General features: G+C 36.7%; 1 protein-coding gene across 2 annotated transcripts; it reads left to right on the top strand.

Moving 5' to 3' along the window:
* The first annotated feature begins 10,320 nt into the window (after window positions 1-10,320).
* Window positions 10,321-16,734, top strand: LOC149775870 (uncharacterized). 2 transcript variants are annotated; one of them, XM_089944155.1, is made up of 4 exons: window positions 10,337-10,505; window positions 11,711-11,791; window positions 14,285-14,392; window positions 16,537-16,734. In XM_089944155.1, exons 1-4 carry the CDS (start codon window positions 10,455-10,457, stop codon window positions 16,654-16,656), a joined length of 360 nt encoding a protein of 119 aa, XP_089800281.1. In that variant the 5' UTR covers window positions 10,337-10,454; the 3' UTR covers window positions 16,657-16,734. The 2 variants fall into 2 exon arrangements, with proteins under 2 accessions (XP_089800282.1, XP_089800281.1); XM_089944156.1 differs by lacking the exon at window positions 11,711-11,791 and having other exon boundaries at window positions 10,321-10,505.
* The last annotated feature ends 371 nt before the right edge of the window (window positions 16,735-17,105 follow it).

The raw sequence follows: 17,105 nt of genomic DNA, 5'->3' as shown, positions 1-17,105 counted from the left end.
GTCAACAATTTCCATGCATTCCTTGTTCAGCGAAGTGGACTTGTACTTGAATAACAAACTGGTCAGCAGCAGCATGGATACTTACCCATATCGTGCCTACTTGGAAAATCTCTTGACGTACGGAAAAGAAGCCAAGAATACTCATCTGGATGCTTGCGTGGTATGGAAACCTGACACGGCAGGTGTAGGCACGTTTAGCAACACAGTCCTGACAGAAGATGACAATCCTCACAATGTGGGGTTTAACGACCGTCGTAAGAAAATTCTGCAAGGGCGAAGTTTAGAACTGATGGATCGTTTGCATTTGGACATGTGGTTACAAGAAAAGTATTTGCTGAACGGGGTGGATATCCCTCTGAGACTGAATCGTAGCAGTGCCGCTTTCCATTTGATGGCCCATGCCAACGAATACAAAACTATCATTCAAGAAGCCCAACTTTACGTGCGTCGTGCGGAAGTGTTACCTAAAGTGGGAAACGACGTCAGTCAGACGTTGAGCAGAACGACCGCCAAGTATCCGATACGACGCGTAGAAGTGAAAACGTTCACCATTCCCGCTGGACAGCGATCTATGATCGAAGATCATCTGTTCCAAGGACAGTTACCCAAGCGTTTGATTGTTGGTATCGTCAGGAATTCAGCCTTCAACGGAACCCACGATCAAAATCCTTTTGAGTTTCAACATTACAATGTGTCCAAGATCGAAGTCAGTCGCGACGGCAAGACCTTGTGTACCCGACCCTTTGAGCCCAACTTTGGTGTCGCAAAGAATTATTTGAGATCGTACTTGTCCCTGTACGAAGCCACGGGACAGTTAGAAACCAACACCAGTCACAGTATTTCGTACGACGATTATGCAGGAGGCTATGCTTTGTGGGGTTTTGATTTCACTCCAGACCAAGGCAGCGACGAGGGACATTTCCACCCTATAAAATCGGGCCAGATTCGTGTGGAACTTCAGTTTGCAAATCCACCTCCAGATCACACAGTGAACGTCCTCCTGTATGCAGAATTCGACAATACCATAGAAATCAACAGTTTGAGAGAAGTCATTCTAGACTATTAGAAGCCATGGAAGACTGTTATCTCTCTTTGCCTAGTGGAGAAACTTTAGACATGAAATGTGAGGAGACCGTGGAAGGAGAATCCCAAGACAAAGACGAAAAGGACATCATGATCAAATCGAGATGTCCAGAACAAGAACAGCAATTGGTCTTCTACTGTGCTACATACCTGGCAGACACAGTTACGATATGGATGAAGCATGATTACTATGAATGTCAAAACATCAGTCAAGAAGAAAAATTCAACGAATATTTGGACGAAGCTTGGAGTCTGTTTAAAAAAGACGTGTTACGCTGGTGGTATAAAGACTTGCGTGAACATTTCTGTCCTCCATTAACGACTCAAGAAATCCATTACATCAAAGCCCTCTTTGACAAATTCAAAGAGAATGTCGAGATCGAAATTGATCACTTATTATCAGCAAAAGAACATTTAGTGACTTATTTTGATCATGATTTTTCTAGAAACGATGAGAAAGTAAATCGTTGATTTTGTGACTAGTATGCTTATTTTGTTGTCTTCAGCTGGGAAACGTAGTGTCCATCCATGACTCAATGACTTGCAACAGTGGAAATCACAATTTCATTCACAACGTTGCCAACCCTGTTTAAAGTAGAGTGTAAATTGAAAAAAATGTTTGTCATTTGAAAAAAAATGTTTGATGTTATATTGTTGGATTATTGTTAAAAAAAGTTAGAGTTGTTGGTTAATGTTAAGTGATTTTGAATAAAAAATGTTGTTTTGAAAAAAATGCCTTTGTGGTTTATTTGGCTATAAGAATGTTGATTTATGCTCTTTGACTTCTTACTATCCCTCTCATGACACTCATTGAACGTTGCGGCTCGAAAACCGTAGAGGGATGTTTTCCTTCACGTCCGCGCTTTGACTTTAAGAACCGGGTTGTTTTATTCCTACTTAAACAAAGATATTACAACTGCTGAGTGGGATAAGGCACTAAGCACCAAAAAAGAAACTTCCCCTGGAGAGGATAAAATAGGATATATCATGTATAAAAATATTCCAATTAACATCAAAAAATCAATAATTAATTTCTTAAACAAAATCTGGAAAACAGGAATACTACCTGATAAATGGAAAACTGCTATAGTTATTCCTATACTGAAACAAAATAAGGACCCCCACCACGTCAGCTCATACAGACCTATCTCATTAACAAACAATATATGCAAGATCATGGAAACAATAATAACTAATCGCCTAAAATGCCACCTAGAGCAAAATAATTTAATATCCGAAAACCAATGCGGATTTAGAAATAAAAGATCCACTACGGATCAACTCATAAGACTGGAAACAGCGATCAAATTAGCCTTCAACTCAAAAAGGAAAGCAGATAGGAATCTAATAGCGGTATTCTTAGACTTAGAAAAAGCATTTGACCTAGTATGGACCAAAGGCTTACTAGCCAAATTAAATCACTATGGAATTACTGGTCAAATGTTCAATTTCATCGAAAACTTTTTAACAGACCGCAAAATAATAACTAGAGTCGGAGACACACACTCTGAAATACACCCCCTTGAAAATAGAACTCCACAAGGCAGTGTACTCAGTCCCACTCTTTTCAACTTAATGATCAACGACCTAGATAAAAATCTGGCAACCACACAAATTGAAATTTCGCAATTCGCGGACGACAGCGGAATATGGAAAGCTGGCAACCTCAGCAGTCAAAAAACCATACAAACTATACAAGATAGTCTAAATAACATAGGAAAATGGGCTGACAAATGGGGGTTCAAACTGTCACAGGATAAAACAGAAGTCATAATATTTTCACCCACACGTAAACTAAATAAACCACAACCGACTTTTACAATAAACAATCAAGTAATTAAATATGTTAAATTTAAGAAGTTCCTGGGTATGTACTTCGACGAACACCTAAATTGGGGAAAACACATACAGGAAGTAGTACAAAGATGCGATAAGGACATCAATCTAATAAGAAGCCTTAAAGGATCGAACTGGGGATCCAATCAGGAAACACTGTTAGCAATATATCGGGCACTAATAAGATCCAAACTTGATTATGGGTGCCAAGTTTACAACCTAGCACCAGCAAAACAACTAAAAAAAATTAGAGCAAGTACAACGAAAAACCCTAATTACAATAACTGGAGCATTACCATCAACTTCACTAGCAGAACTCCAAGTACTAACAGGTGAGCTACCGCTCCATCTCAGAAGACAGGAATTAATACTGAGATATGCAGCCCGATTACGAACACAATCAAACACTCACCCCACCTTATTAGCAATAGAGAAATGCAACATCTCCTTTAGTAACACCCAAAAGCACCACGTACCAACAGGAAAAATAGTGCACGAATTAGCAAAACTACTTCCCATAGACATAAACCAAAAAGAAAAATACAATAACTTCGACCCTGAACCTTGGTATAACGAAGATCCAAACATCAATACCTCTATCACCAAACATGGTAATAAATTAAATCAAGAACTGCAGCTGCACACTATAACATCAGAAATTTTAGCAACTAAATATGCAAACCATCTACAAATATACACAGATGGTTCAAAAACCACTAAACCCGCAAAAACAGCAGCTGCATACGTAATCCCCAAACTTAAAATACAAGTTGGTCACCGACTACCGGACCACTGTTCAATCTACACAGCAGAATTCTGGGCAATACTACAAGCACTAGAATGGGTGGAGAAAAACAACCCACCCCAAACAGTAATAATAAGCGACTCACTAAGCGTCCTTACAACCATTCTAAATAACAGCACCAACAGCAAAGAAAATTTCCTAAATAAAACCAACTTAATACTAAATAAACTAAAAAGCAATAAACAACAAGTAGAATTCCTATGGGTCCCATCCCACATAAACATACTAGGAAACAATCTAGCAGATGACTTAGCTAAACTAAAACTGAGCGAGCTAAACCACGTACCACTGGCTTACAGTGTTAGTGAAATCTACAGCCTAATCACAGTCATGATAAATCAGAAATGGCAGGAATATTGGGACAATAGCAAGACAGGCAAAAAACTACATACCACACTCAAAGAAACCACTAGAAATAGGAAACCGCCTTTACTTAAAGGGAAAGATCAAAAAGTAATAAATAGAATTTATACAGGAAAAACCAAGTTGGCCAACAGCTACGGAAAACACATAGGACCAAAACCTCACAACCCAAACTGTTACTACTGTCGGGAGCCTGAAGACCTGCACCATATCTTTAACATATGTTACAAATTACGGAAAGAAAGGGAAATTTTCAAAACGGAACAGAATAAAATAGGATCGACGAGTACATATCCAGAATTCCTCAATAGCACAAACCCCAGCTTAAACACCACATACAACAATATCATTACTTTCCTTAAAAAAACTGAAATTTATACAAAAATTTAAATATAATTAATTAGGAACTGGGACGGCCGGATAGGTCTGGTGGGTTCACAGCCTAACACGACCGTTCAGGGACCTGATAAACTAAAACAAACTAAGGAATTACTTTCATTAAAAAACCGAACTTTATACAAAATTTAAATACAATTAATTAGGAACTGGGACGGTCGGATAGATCTGGTGGGTTCACAGACTAACACGACCGTTCAGGGACCTGATAAACTAAAACAAACTAAGGATAAATCCAAACAATTATAAGCAAAACAAATCCACTGGCTGATAAAACTTTACAAATAACAAGAATAAAATAAAAAAAACCAACCATAAAAAAAAAAAAAAACAACTAGTACAAAAACCAGGAAGAAATGTACAGGGGGTAGGTGGTGAAAATAAAATCCTACTCCACTCCTCCTTACCTATCCTTCTCCTAACATCCTAACCAACAGCTACAAAAACTCTTTTCTCTATACATAGGTGACAGCCAGGATAAACCTAGATATAACTATGTAATCCCAAAAATAGAACGCATAAGGTGGTCGCAAGAATAGACCATCAGGGATACCCTTATTAAGACCCCAAAACTTACACATATGAGGTAGTCGAAAAACCCAACGACTATCAGGGCCGGCGGCACAATGCTGCAAATATAACAATAACATAGAACAATACCCCAAAACATTACAAGCATAAGGTAGTCAAAAAACCCAATGACTATCAGGGCCAGCAGCACAAGGCTGCAACCAAAACTTATAACTAGAAAAATAGGACCCTAAATAATTACTCAATAAGATGGAAAAAACACCAATTCCATCCAGGGCCAGCAGCAAAATGCTGCAAAACAAACCAATCAAATTGCTGTCACCTATTAGCTAACATCTACCTCGATAAACTCTACCTCTCTTAAAAACAGCACAGAGTTTTTTATTCAAATTCCAAAAGACGGAAATTTAGAACAAATATCCTGGATCGGAAAAACCCTGCTAACCTGTGGCAAGACAACTCCGCCCGAGCCCGACCACTTTTACCCCTTACCACGGACAGACATCAAAACCCATACGTGCAGTGCACGCATCATAAATTAAAACGCGAACTAGATCGGGTCCAATCCCACTGGTCGCTCATCAATGCAAATGAATGACAGAGTGCGTGCTGGGTCCAATCCCACTCTTACAAATACAAACAAATAATAGGCCTTACAATCAGGTTGATATGTACACAAAAGTACTTCGACCTGACGGCCCAATCAAAAAGTGTTCTGTGAACACATAAATGCCTGGAGGAAGTGGCACCATTCCTTCCCCCAGGAGCAATCAAAACGAAGCATACGTGAATTTGCATAGGGTCAGACAGTCTGATACCGAAGCCAGAAGAGATAGAGAATGTGAGAATGTTAAAAGTTACTGAAGACCTGATAGCTGAAGAGCTCTTCAGAGAAGAAGTGAACAGGGAGAAAGAAGAATGGACAGAGAAGTACAGACTTCAGAGACAGCAGCAGCAACAGCAACAACAACAGCAACAGCAGCAGCAGCAGCAGCAACCTGAACCTGACAGAGGCTTTGTCGATTGTCGTATCGACACCAAAGAGTTCTTCTTCTCTTTCCGAAGAAGCAGACCTATCGCCAGAAAGTCTATCCTCAGAGGACATCGCATTCTTAGAAACTAAAAGATTGCCATAGCAAAAAAAAAAACAAAAAAAAAAAAACAGCCCTTTTCAGGGCTACCCAATACTCTAGAAAAGAAATAACCATCAATTTGCCAATGTGTGTAGGTAGAGTAGTGTGAATATAAACACTGACTCTTTTTTTAATAGTGCGAGTGTATGTTTGTGTGTTTGTGTTTGTAACATCTCACGTACGTTGGTGTGGATAGTAGATTAAGATCATGTTTTTTTGGGCTGTTTGAGGTGTGGGGAGAGTAGATTTGGGGGGTTTGATTGGATTGCTTTGCGTATGTGAATAGTATATTGAAGTGATTAATGAAAAAAATTTTTTAGAATAGGAATGGGTAGTATAAAAAAGTGAGTGAGTGTTTCTTTTAGGTCCGCGCGTTGTTTGGTCATGATCTAGGTAAGATCAATTTTATGTTTTTAGGGGGATGTTTTCCTTCACGTCCGCACTCTTAGTATAATTGAAACTCGTTCGGCAGTCCAGCTACCCTTGTTGATTGATCAACACCAGAATGAACACCAGACTAGCGAAACTGTTGGAACTTCATGTGCATCTGGATTATGCTAGGTGCCTGTTGAACGAACTGGCCGCGGAAGCCATTGTGGAAGAGGGAAGGATGAAAGAGGAGGAGAGAAGAAATAAAGAAGAGGACGAGAGAAGATACAAAGAAGAGGCGGAGAGAAGATACAAAGAAGAGGAGGAGGAGTGAAGAAACAAAGAAGAGGAGGAAAAGGAGAGAAGAAATTTCAGAATCCCAGAGACAGAAAATTGGGATTCTGAAGCTATTTATCCTCCCTCTGCTCTCTCCCCAAAAAAAGTAAAAAGCAACTGGAGAACAAGATGTGTATGTGGCGCCAGGCCTGGAAGGTGCCATCATTAACCAGGTGTCCATGAAGTTCCAAAAGACAGCCCTTTTCAGGGCTACCCAATACTCTAGAAAAGAAATAACCATCAATTTGCCAATGTGTGTAGGTAGAGTAGTGTGAATATAAACACTGACTCTTTTTCATAGTGCGAGTGTATGTGTTTGTGTGTTTGTGTTTGTAACCGCTCACGTAAGTTTGTGTGAATAGTAGATTATGGGTTTGTTTATTGTTTCTTAGCGTATGTGGAGAGTATAGTTTGGGTTTTGTAACCGCTCACGTACGATTGTGAGGATAGTAGATTATGGATTTTGTTTATTGTTTCTTAGCGTATGTGGAGAGTATAGTTTGGGTTTTGCAACCGCTCACGTACGATTGTGTGGATAGTAGATTATGGATTTTGTTTTAATGATTTGCGTGTGTAAATATTAGATTTGGGGTTTGTTTATTGTTTCTTAGCGTATGTGGAGAGTATAGTTTGGGTTTTGTAACCGCTCACGTACAATTGTGTGGATAGTAGATTATGGATTTTGTTTTAATGATTTGCGTGTGTAAATAGTAGATTTGTTTATTGTTGCTTCACTTATGTGGATAGTATATTATATGAAATGAGAAAACTGGAGGATGTTTTCCTTCACGCGCGTTGTTTGGTCATGATCTAGGTAAGATCAATTTTGTGTTTTTAGGGGATGTTTTCCTTCACGTCCGTACTTTAACTATAAGAACCCACAAGGTTTGATGTTCTAACCGTTCTACGGAATAATAAAAACGAAGATGGTGGTTGCAAGTGAGTTGTTCAACAATTTGGTACATATATACAATTGGATAATGGATGGTATCTATGTAGTGGAGAGACTAGAAAAAGAATGGAAGATAGCAGAGTATCTGGACTACGCTAAATGCCTAAACGTAGCAAAAGAAGTGATAGCAGAAATGATAGAAGAGGAGGAAAAGAGATTGAGAGGTATGATAAATCCCACCTATGTCAGAGTGGGAAGCCTAAAGGAAGCACTTGACAATGCAAGCAAAGTCAGGTGCTTTCTTGAAAATATGTCACATGGGACAGAGTGCTCTTTTGTGGAGAGAGGTCAGGAAAGACTGAGGAAAGGAGAGGAGTTGATGAGAAAAGTGATGGAGGTAGAGGTAAAGAAGATTAAAGAGAGACGGAATAAAGAAAGAAAAGATCAGGAAAACAAAAAAAACAGGCTGATTTTGAAAGGCTAAATCAGAAATGGATCAAAGTCCAGGAAAAGTTTAGAGCCTTGGGCCATCCAGACTGGATGCCAGAGGAGAAAAAGAAGAAGAAAGGAATAATGGAAAAAGTGAGGACTTGGTGGAAGAAGTGGAGGAGTTAGAAGAAGAAGAAGAAGAAACCCAAAGGCCCTTTTCAGGGCCACCCACATTTCTCGAAAAGAGATAGCCTTTCGATTGCTTATCCCTTTTTTAATTTTTTTTTTTTAAAAATCCCATGTTCAATTCCCCTTGTCCCTAAAGTAGTTTTTTTTTTCTAACATGTTCAATTCCCCTTTGTCCCTAGACAAACCCAAACTCTATTCCCATGTTCAATTCCCCTTGTCCCTAGACAGACCCAAACTCTATTCCCCTTGTTCAATTGCCTTTGTCCCTAGAATCGATATTTTTTTTCCATTGTTCGAATGCCTTTGTCACTAAAATGGATATTTCCTTTTTTCCTTTATCCAATGTTAAATTCCATTGTCGCTAATCTTACCCAGGGTTTTTTGCCCATGTTAAATTTACATTGTCGCTAATCTTACCCAGGGTGGTTAATGTTAAATTTCCATTGTCGCTAATCTTACCCAGGGGGTGTTTTTAATGCTAATTCCCATTGTCGCTAATCTCACCCCATTCACTACCTACATGTCAGTGCTTTGATTCGATCTGTTTGTTTCAATTTGCCCAACATAAAAGAGTGCACCCCATTATCCGTCCATCCATAGCAGTTTTGTTACTTTTGCTTTAAAACTAATTTCTTTAAATGGGATGGGGTATATGGATAATTTTATCTAATTTAATGTAAAAAGACCAAAAACAGAAAAGGCCACTCTGACCTTAAACAAATATAGAAACAATGCTGCGACCACAGTGAAGTAACTCCTCTGTTTACTCACTTTTGCCGTATATAGTACCGCCATTTGCAGAACCTCACAGATTAGGATGGTAATTAGCTCCTCATTCAAGTTATAAGCGGGCACAAATTTCGCTTGATCACATGGATGTGACTCTACCTTGATAAGTTTCATACATTTGATATATGATTAGTGAAACATCACGTACTGATGGAACACAACTTGATTTTATACTTAAAATGATAAAATTTTCAAAAAGATTTTGGCAACAAGAAATAAAGTGCTTCGTTAGGTGATAACTAGAAATTTACATGTGTGCTTCATTTATCTGAAAATTGTCGAAATTTTGCAATAAGATCTATCAATGACTTGCAATACATAATACTTAATCAACCCATTTGAAACATTTTCCTTTAATTGAACACTCGTGTAATCTTTTTCTATTTAATACTAGGCCGTAAATAACTGCATTTTCTGAAATAAACTTCACAAGTTACTCAAGCTAAATACGATATGTGTTTAGTATTACTGGTAAAATTATGACTCAGAAAGTGAAACTGTTGAATGACGCTTACGTGGTCTAGCATTAACATATGGCCTCTTCGGGCACGAACGACCTCGGTTCATATCCTGCAATAGGCAAATTTATTCAGTTTTTTTATTGTCTCTCTTTTTTTTTTTTTTTTATTAAGTATGAGCTGTTTTATCTTGAATTGGGAATGATAATTTTGTTTCATCATATTTTTCTGAGCTGAGATTTTAACCCACTCCATGCAAATATGACCCTTATTCACTCGGAGTCAACACATATCTTCTCTATATTTTGATTCCACTGTATAGAATGTGGATTTGTAATACAATATGTACGATGTATAATGCGGGTAGAGGTGTTGCATTATCTTTGAGATGGTTATAACCAAACCATGCCAATTGACAATAGCTTGACTACCACTAACCATGTTCCGTGTCCACATTGAACCTGTGGAAGTCATATTGTTTAGACTTTATGAATTTATTAGACTGAACACGCTCACTGAATTCTTGTGGGAAATGTCTCCGTATTTGATAATAGCAAATAACTGTCGCGAATTTATGAACTCTTGGCTATGATCGTGACTTGACTACCTAATCATAACACGCGAATTGCCAAACCTACTCTTACATATGGCAATATAGGACATTCAACATTATATAATAAGTGCATTATGTTTCATATAGCGCTTACGTTTGAAGTACTGGATTATCTTGTTTCTGATCTTAAAGCGACCTCTATCTCTCTTGATAAGGAGCTCTAGCTCGATAGTCTTGATAGTCACCAGGTTTTGCCGCCTCCAGTATCGTAATAGAGACCACATTTGTCAAAATGAAGTTCACCTTCATTTTGCTGGCTTCTTTCGTCGGTCTGACCTACCAGGTAATTTTCAGTGTGTGTGTGTGTGTGTGTGTGTGTGTGTGTGTGTGAACATAGACAAGACAAACAAATAAAACAAAAAAATGGCTATGTTTGCAAAACTTTACATGGCTGTTTCTACAGGAATTAAACCTTTAACTTTATTACGTTTCAACTAGTTATTTGTCTTGTCTTTGTTTTTTATTTGCCTTTGAAAAAGACTCATTAGAGAGTTGAAAGCGCTCAGGCTAGGTAGATACTAGTTTCGCACTGTTCGTTGTCAGTTTACGGCATTTTTCTTAATCAATCCCTGACACACGTGATCCCTTGCTGGATCCAGTGCACTTGAAAGGATTGTTATTCACCATATCATTTATATTCTTTATGTATATTTTGTATAATATCTGTGATGAACAACGCAACGATATTCAGGTAACACGATTTGAATTAAGCAAACAATATAGTGGTGATTGAAACTGTATTCATTTTAAACCATAATTAAATATCTCATATGTGTGTATACAAGCACTGTGTCTGGAAATGGCTATCAAAGATACTACTTTCGGATTAACAATAAAACTGTATTGTAGAATCGTTTACATGATAATAATTAATTAGGATTAAACCTTCATTTACTCTTCAATGTATGATGTACATTGTAAGCAATATTTTGCAACGATCTTTAAATTATCCGTACGTTTTGCAGTTAAAAGTAGGAAATGGTATTTGGTTGAAATTTATAACGATATAAATGAAACCTCTGCGGGCAAAGTATGATAAAGATTAATTTTGCTTATATTTGTAATCAAACTATTCTACAATTAAAACGTCATGTTTATATATAAAAAAATAAAGCGGATTTTGAACTACGAAACAATGGTAAGTATGAGAATAAATTACGGCATTTCATTATGTACTTTCATACGGTTTAGAGACGAATTAACTGGTTGGCGATCTTTGCGGTTCTATACCCAATTTAAGATTGGGCCTTTAAATTATTTCAGCGTCGATATTGTTCATTAAATGTGCCAATTATTACCTCATTAATTTTAGTCAAGACCGAGCTGGAAAATAATCTTTACGTTTTGTTAAAAGTGTTTGTTAGGAGTTTATGACATCATAAGTTATGCATTATTATTATTATTATTATTATTATTATTATTATTATTATTATTTGTAGTAGTAGTAGTAGTGTTCTTTTCCTTCTCATGATTATTATAATTATTTAGGACACAACGAGTCTCCTTCATCATCAAGTACGTGACAATGTTGAACAGGCAAGCTTCACGTTTTTCTACGATTCTCATTCGGTGAGTATCAACGTAAGAAGAATTTGAGATTAGTATTAACAAAGAAAACGTTTGATTTGTAGGAGTATTGAACTTTTCCTTTCTGTTCTTTTGTCCTCATTTATAGACAAATATGTTTCGAAAAATGTTTCGGCTGAGTTGCAATTTTCAAACTGTTTGTGCGCCCAGCGAAAAAAGGTACAGCTGTTTCACTGAATCGAATGAGGTGGTTCTAGTAAGGGACACGATACCCAATGGCTGATCGATAAACTCGACCATAGGAGTAAAGTGCCTTGCTTACCTGGGCTAACACACACACACACGTCAAAATATGTCGTAAATTCTTGATACACTGTATATCGCTGGATATTAACTTTTACCGTCTCACAAACTCTTTTCATTGACTTACTGACTTCATGTATATGTATATGTTGATACACAGGCACATATATGTACATGCCTATGTATATACATGCATAAGTCAATAATTACATTTATGTACGTTTGTATGTATTGATGGAAGGATTAGTCCAGCAGCATTGCAGGTTATTTTAACAAGTATTCTGCAGAAATTTATTTCAGCCTGTAAACTGTGCAAACGAGACGGTTGCTTATGATCAACATTTTCAAATTCTGCATGTGAGCATGTGTACAGTTAGTTTCTCTCTTACAATGGTATACACGTGAATATAAAACTATAATTAAGTTATTTTGAATCAGTAAATATGTTAGACACATATTAGCCAATTAAATTAATGGTCTTGGTTTGATTCAAGATGTCAAAAGCGGTACCATTGTCCTATGCATTTAGTCATGGAGAAAACGATTGCATTAGATGTGTGGACACGATGAAAACATTTTTCAAACTCGCCGTGTTACCAGATGAGATGACTAAACAACAGTTTTATTATTTTTAGATATTTTCGGTTCTCTAAAAAAAACAAATGTGTTAAAAATAGATTACGGAAAGGCAGAATAATACTTATTCTGACCTGAAATGATCAACAACAAATGCAAATAACGCTAAAAACAGCTCTTGCGTTATTTGTGTTGTTTTAAGTAGATTAAAAATAAAGACAAAAAACGAACGTAAGTGACCTCCTTAGGCAATATTTTCCTATCTAGCCGAGCGAGGTGAGGCATATAGTTTTCTTGCTTCTTTGACAAGCAATGCATCATGTTTATTTCGGTGCTATCGATAGTAGTCTATTCGCCAGGTATACCACCGATATTTATATTGTATGACTTTTTCCCTAGTCCGCTGTCGACAGTTTTAGTGTGTGCGCGTGTGTGTGTGTGTGTGATTTAGATTTTTAACGTAGATTTAACACTTTTTCAGTCATATCGCTACGATGTATGTAGAGTGTAGATCTAGTCAAAGTCCTGAATATATACATTCAGGGGTTTTTGATTTGTTGTTAAAACGGATTGTTGGAAGGCTATTGTCTAAAGTCAAATCATAAATAGGTTTTCAAACAAAATTGAATTTACTGCCGGAAACTCTATGACTGTTTCTGCTTATAGCAGTCCCTGGAACCCACTTTACCGCTAGGGTCCTAATTTGGACACTATTCCTCGTATGACAACCACGCATTTATAAACGTACATCGTATGGAAAGCTAAATTCAAATATTCAGATATCCATCCCTTTTCAGGGATGTGACCCCATGACAATATTTGAAAACTATCAAGATCCTTGTTGTAGAATATATTGCTGTGTATATATAATTTAACTGTTTGTCTGTTAGTTTTAAATATGTTTTATTTCATTACATGCTTTTGTAATGTAACATTGTTTGCTGGACTTGACCTTGTCCAAAATTGAGTTGATTTCTGCTTTACCTGAAAAACAATTTTTATATTTCATTTCTGTAAACAGCTAATAATAGCATCAGTATTCCCTATGTGTATGACCTTATTATCAGGATTATTTTTCAGGTAAACAAAGGAGTAAATATGTTGAGCAGGGTCAAGGTTTTGGAGATTCCTAAGTGAATTTTATAGGTTATTGTGTTGTAAATAAACAAGGTTCAATAGATCATTCTAGAAGGTTATTTTCTATTAGGTAATGGTTGGCTTTAGAATTCTAATTGTGACCTGAGGTCAAGCAGAGAACTCTATTATATGGTGACTGTGAGGATTTTACCAGTCGTGCTTTAACATCTAGCACTTTAAGTTGTATTATGTTGTGACAAGTATTATTCAGAACTTTTTATTACTAAGACTTGTGTCTTTAATTCTTGGATTATTTTTGGATTTAATTCGCAAAACCTTAAGTTCATTTTTTTCACCTTTCACTTTGTACTCTTGGGAAATAAATTATTTGTTAAATTTTACAAAACTTGTTGTCTACATTGTTTTTTGTTACTTATCTTAACAATATATATATATATATATATATATATATATATATATATATATATATATATATATATATATATATATATATATATATATATATGAATGGAGACGGTTTCAATGGTTTTACATACGTTCTACCATTGGTGATTACAGGGAAAGATGATTGTGCATTTCAACAACCAGTACGAGTGCTACATCTTCCCTCTGACGGAAGCAGAGAAAGTGCAAATCCACACTGAAATGGGACTCAGACAAGCTGAGGTTGGAATTGTTTTAATGGAAACTACATGTGTTCTTTCAGTCGGGATACTTCAGTACCGGTCATATTTACTGCCTTGGCAGTGTCCGCCATTTTTGCAATAGATGGGAATATTAGTTTGTCACGTGCTTAAAAATTAGTATAAACGAAATGCATTTTTTTTTCTATATATGTTTGATTTACACAAGTGTAATAAGTAGGATATTCTTATACAAATATAGACTTCTGAAAGTGATTCATTTTCAGTGGAAATAAATCTACCTTCCAAATAATATAATAACCAATAGTATGGTGGGTAGTTATTCTACGCGAGGTATTATGAAAACGTTTCGACTTAATAGAAAACATACCGTAGTGTGCACACAGTACTTTTAAACATACATTGCAAATCGAAAACATTCGAGTGCGGAGAGCAAAATGATAAATCTTTACATTTTTAATGCCAAATTAAATTCCACTTGAACTGCTTTTGTTAGATTAAATTTGTTCCAATCTTTTAATTAAATTCAAAACAGTTAATAAAAACTTAATTTTATTTCATAATTTAAATTCATTGTAATTAAAAGTGCTGCTTTTTGGTAAATTTAAATATAAAGTAGTAAAGTGTTCTTCGAAAACAATCACTCCACCTCAGTGCCTTGGCATCGATCGCTGCACGAAATTCAAAGACAGACGGTCAAATATAGCTCAATATGCCTCTTGAGCATTTATGGTTACAGCTTTCTGCGATGGTACGTGCCCGCTAATACAAAGTTAGTAGTTTTTACGGCAGTTTTCAGCACCTAACTGAAAATATCCATGGATATTGATTGCTGACGGACATTGATTCTTTACATTCATCATCGTTGGTTCATTCAAAGACGAACTGACGGGCTCATTCATGAACGATTCGATCGCTTTTAATGGTTTTGATACAAACTGCTCCAACAATTGTAGCTACTTCAGTGGGCTTCTGGCGGTGCTATAAGGATAGCAGACATTGATTCTTATTTGTTTTGCTTGGTCAGTAAAGGCACGTAAATACGAAAAAGGTTATGTTGTGTTAAGTAATTGGAGTACAATGCCTTGCCTAGGTACACACAATGGTCTTCGACTGGGCGTGGCCTGGCATAATTCAAACCTGCTCTATTCTGCTCAAGAATCACGCAAGCTCCCAGCGAGTCACGATGCCGCGTAAAGTACTAGTCTTACTGGTCAAGCGGGCGTTTGATATTAATTATTCCGGCGGCAATGGGTGTCATTTTGAATAATTCGATTACAAATACCTTTCAATGGCGATCATTCATTTTATTTCGCTCCTCGTCAATGACATAGATCATAATATAAAAGCGCCCATATATGCATAATAAAAAAATCAACGGTACAGTTTGTGAACATTTTTGGACGATGTCAACCAAGATGTATATTCCAGTATAAATAGCAATAAATGTCGCGCGATATGGTGTCACGATGGCAGCGCCGCATGTTGGACAAAATGTGTCGTACCATGCATTGGTAACGATTAGACACGTTGTTCGCTTCTCTTGACCCAGTTTAATAGCATGCCGCCATTGTAAAAGCCTAACGCAATCAATAATTTTCGAGTGATAGTTTTCTGATGACAACTAATGTGCAAAACATTCTATAATCGGAAAAATAGAGTTTGGTTAAACTATAGTAGCATTAAATTTTCGAACAACCAATTAAATTTTATTAAAGATCCGAATATGTAATTAAGTGACCAAGCTCACGTACATTTTAGACGAATGAGAGAAAAGATTATCCAACCCAACTTGTTCTTCTGAAGAGATACTTCGATCGGGTAACTCGGCCATCTTGGCGTATCTAGGGGTAACAATATAACTGTGGTCGGGTAATTCTGCCATCTTGGTGTATCTAGGGGAAACATGGTTTTGTTTTATCTAACTTGAAATAGTTCCGATATGACTTTCTTCAACGTGCTTTGATTATTGATATTGATCAAGGCATTACATACATAGCACCAAGGAGTGAAGAATGTAGAAAAGCAGAATATTTCATATCAGTTCACGGATATGCAAGTTTCTGTTTTATATAGAAGTTGTGAAGATCGCTTTTGTTGTGTTACCAACGTGATGTGAATATCGATTTTCTACATGCATTCTCTATGTATTTTCATCTCTTTCAGATTAGACTAATTGGAGCGATTGATACTGCACCAAAGAGAGAAATCCCTAAGGAAATCCTGGATGCCCACATCGTCCAAGCCTGTGGCCGTACGGCTGCACATTTTTACCTCATGTCTTAAAATAAATGACATCTGAAATTGACACTTATTATAGTTGATTATCAAATGTCTACAATATATTAAAACGTCCTTCTCTGGTATTTGTTTTCGTTCTCTCCACCAGTTTTAGAATCTCGTGTTAAGATGTGATTATTTCTGATGCATACGTTGGTAAATCCTGCTGTTGTTATCGTTATCGTTTTCATCCTTTCTAACCTTTCGTTCTTCAAAGTTTAAGTTTATGAAACAATATATGCCATTTACAAATGATTACCTTGAGATAACATATCCTTTCGGTGTTGAGCCTGATTTGATCTTCCGAGATCTTTTTGATAGCTACCATCAATTACGTCACAAACCAGATTGACCACGATCGTGCTGGTTATATTAACGATTCCCGGAGATACGTGTCTACCGCCGCCGTGTGGATCATTATTATGTCGAGAACAGTTGCTAGTGGGGTTATTTTT

The sequence above is a fragment of the Sinohyriopsis cumingii genome, chromosome 19, assembly GCF_028554795.1.
Source record: "Sinohyriopsis cumingii isolate HCF-2022 chromosome 19, ASM2855479v2, whole genome shotgun sequence".
Lineage (NCBI taxonomy): Eukaryota > Metazoa > Mollusca > Bivalvia > Unionida > Unionidae > Sinohyriopsis > Sinohyriopsis cumingii.
Note: the sequence above shows the minus strand (reverse complement) of the source record. Positions and strands in the feature narration are given on the sequence as shown.

Bases quoted from the DNA above. Each gene is read 5' to 3' on its own strand.
- LOC149775870 (XM_089944155.1), top strand. From the start codon at position 10,455: ATGAAGTTCACCTTCATTTTGCTGGCTTCTTTCGTCGGTCTGACCTAC. The intron at 10,506-11,710 runs GTAATTTTCAGT...ATAATTATTTAG, and splicing joins TCGTCGGTCTGACCTACCAG to GACACAACGAGTCTCCTTCA. The intron at 14,393-16,536 runs GTTGGAATTGTT...CATCTCTTTCAG, and splicing joins TGGGACTCAGACAAGCTGAG to ATTAGACTAATTGGAGCGAT.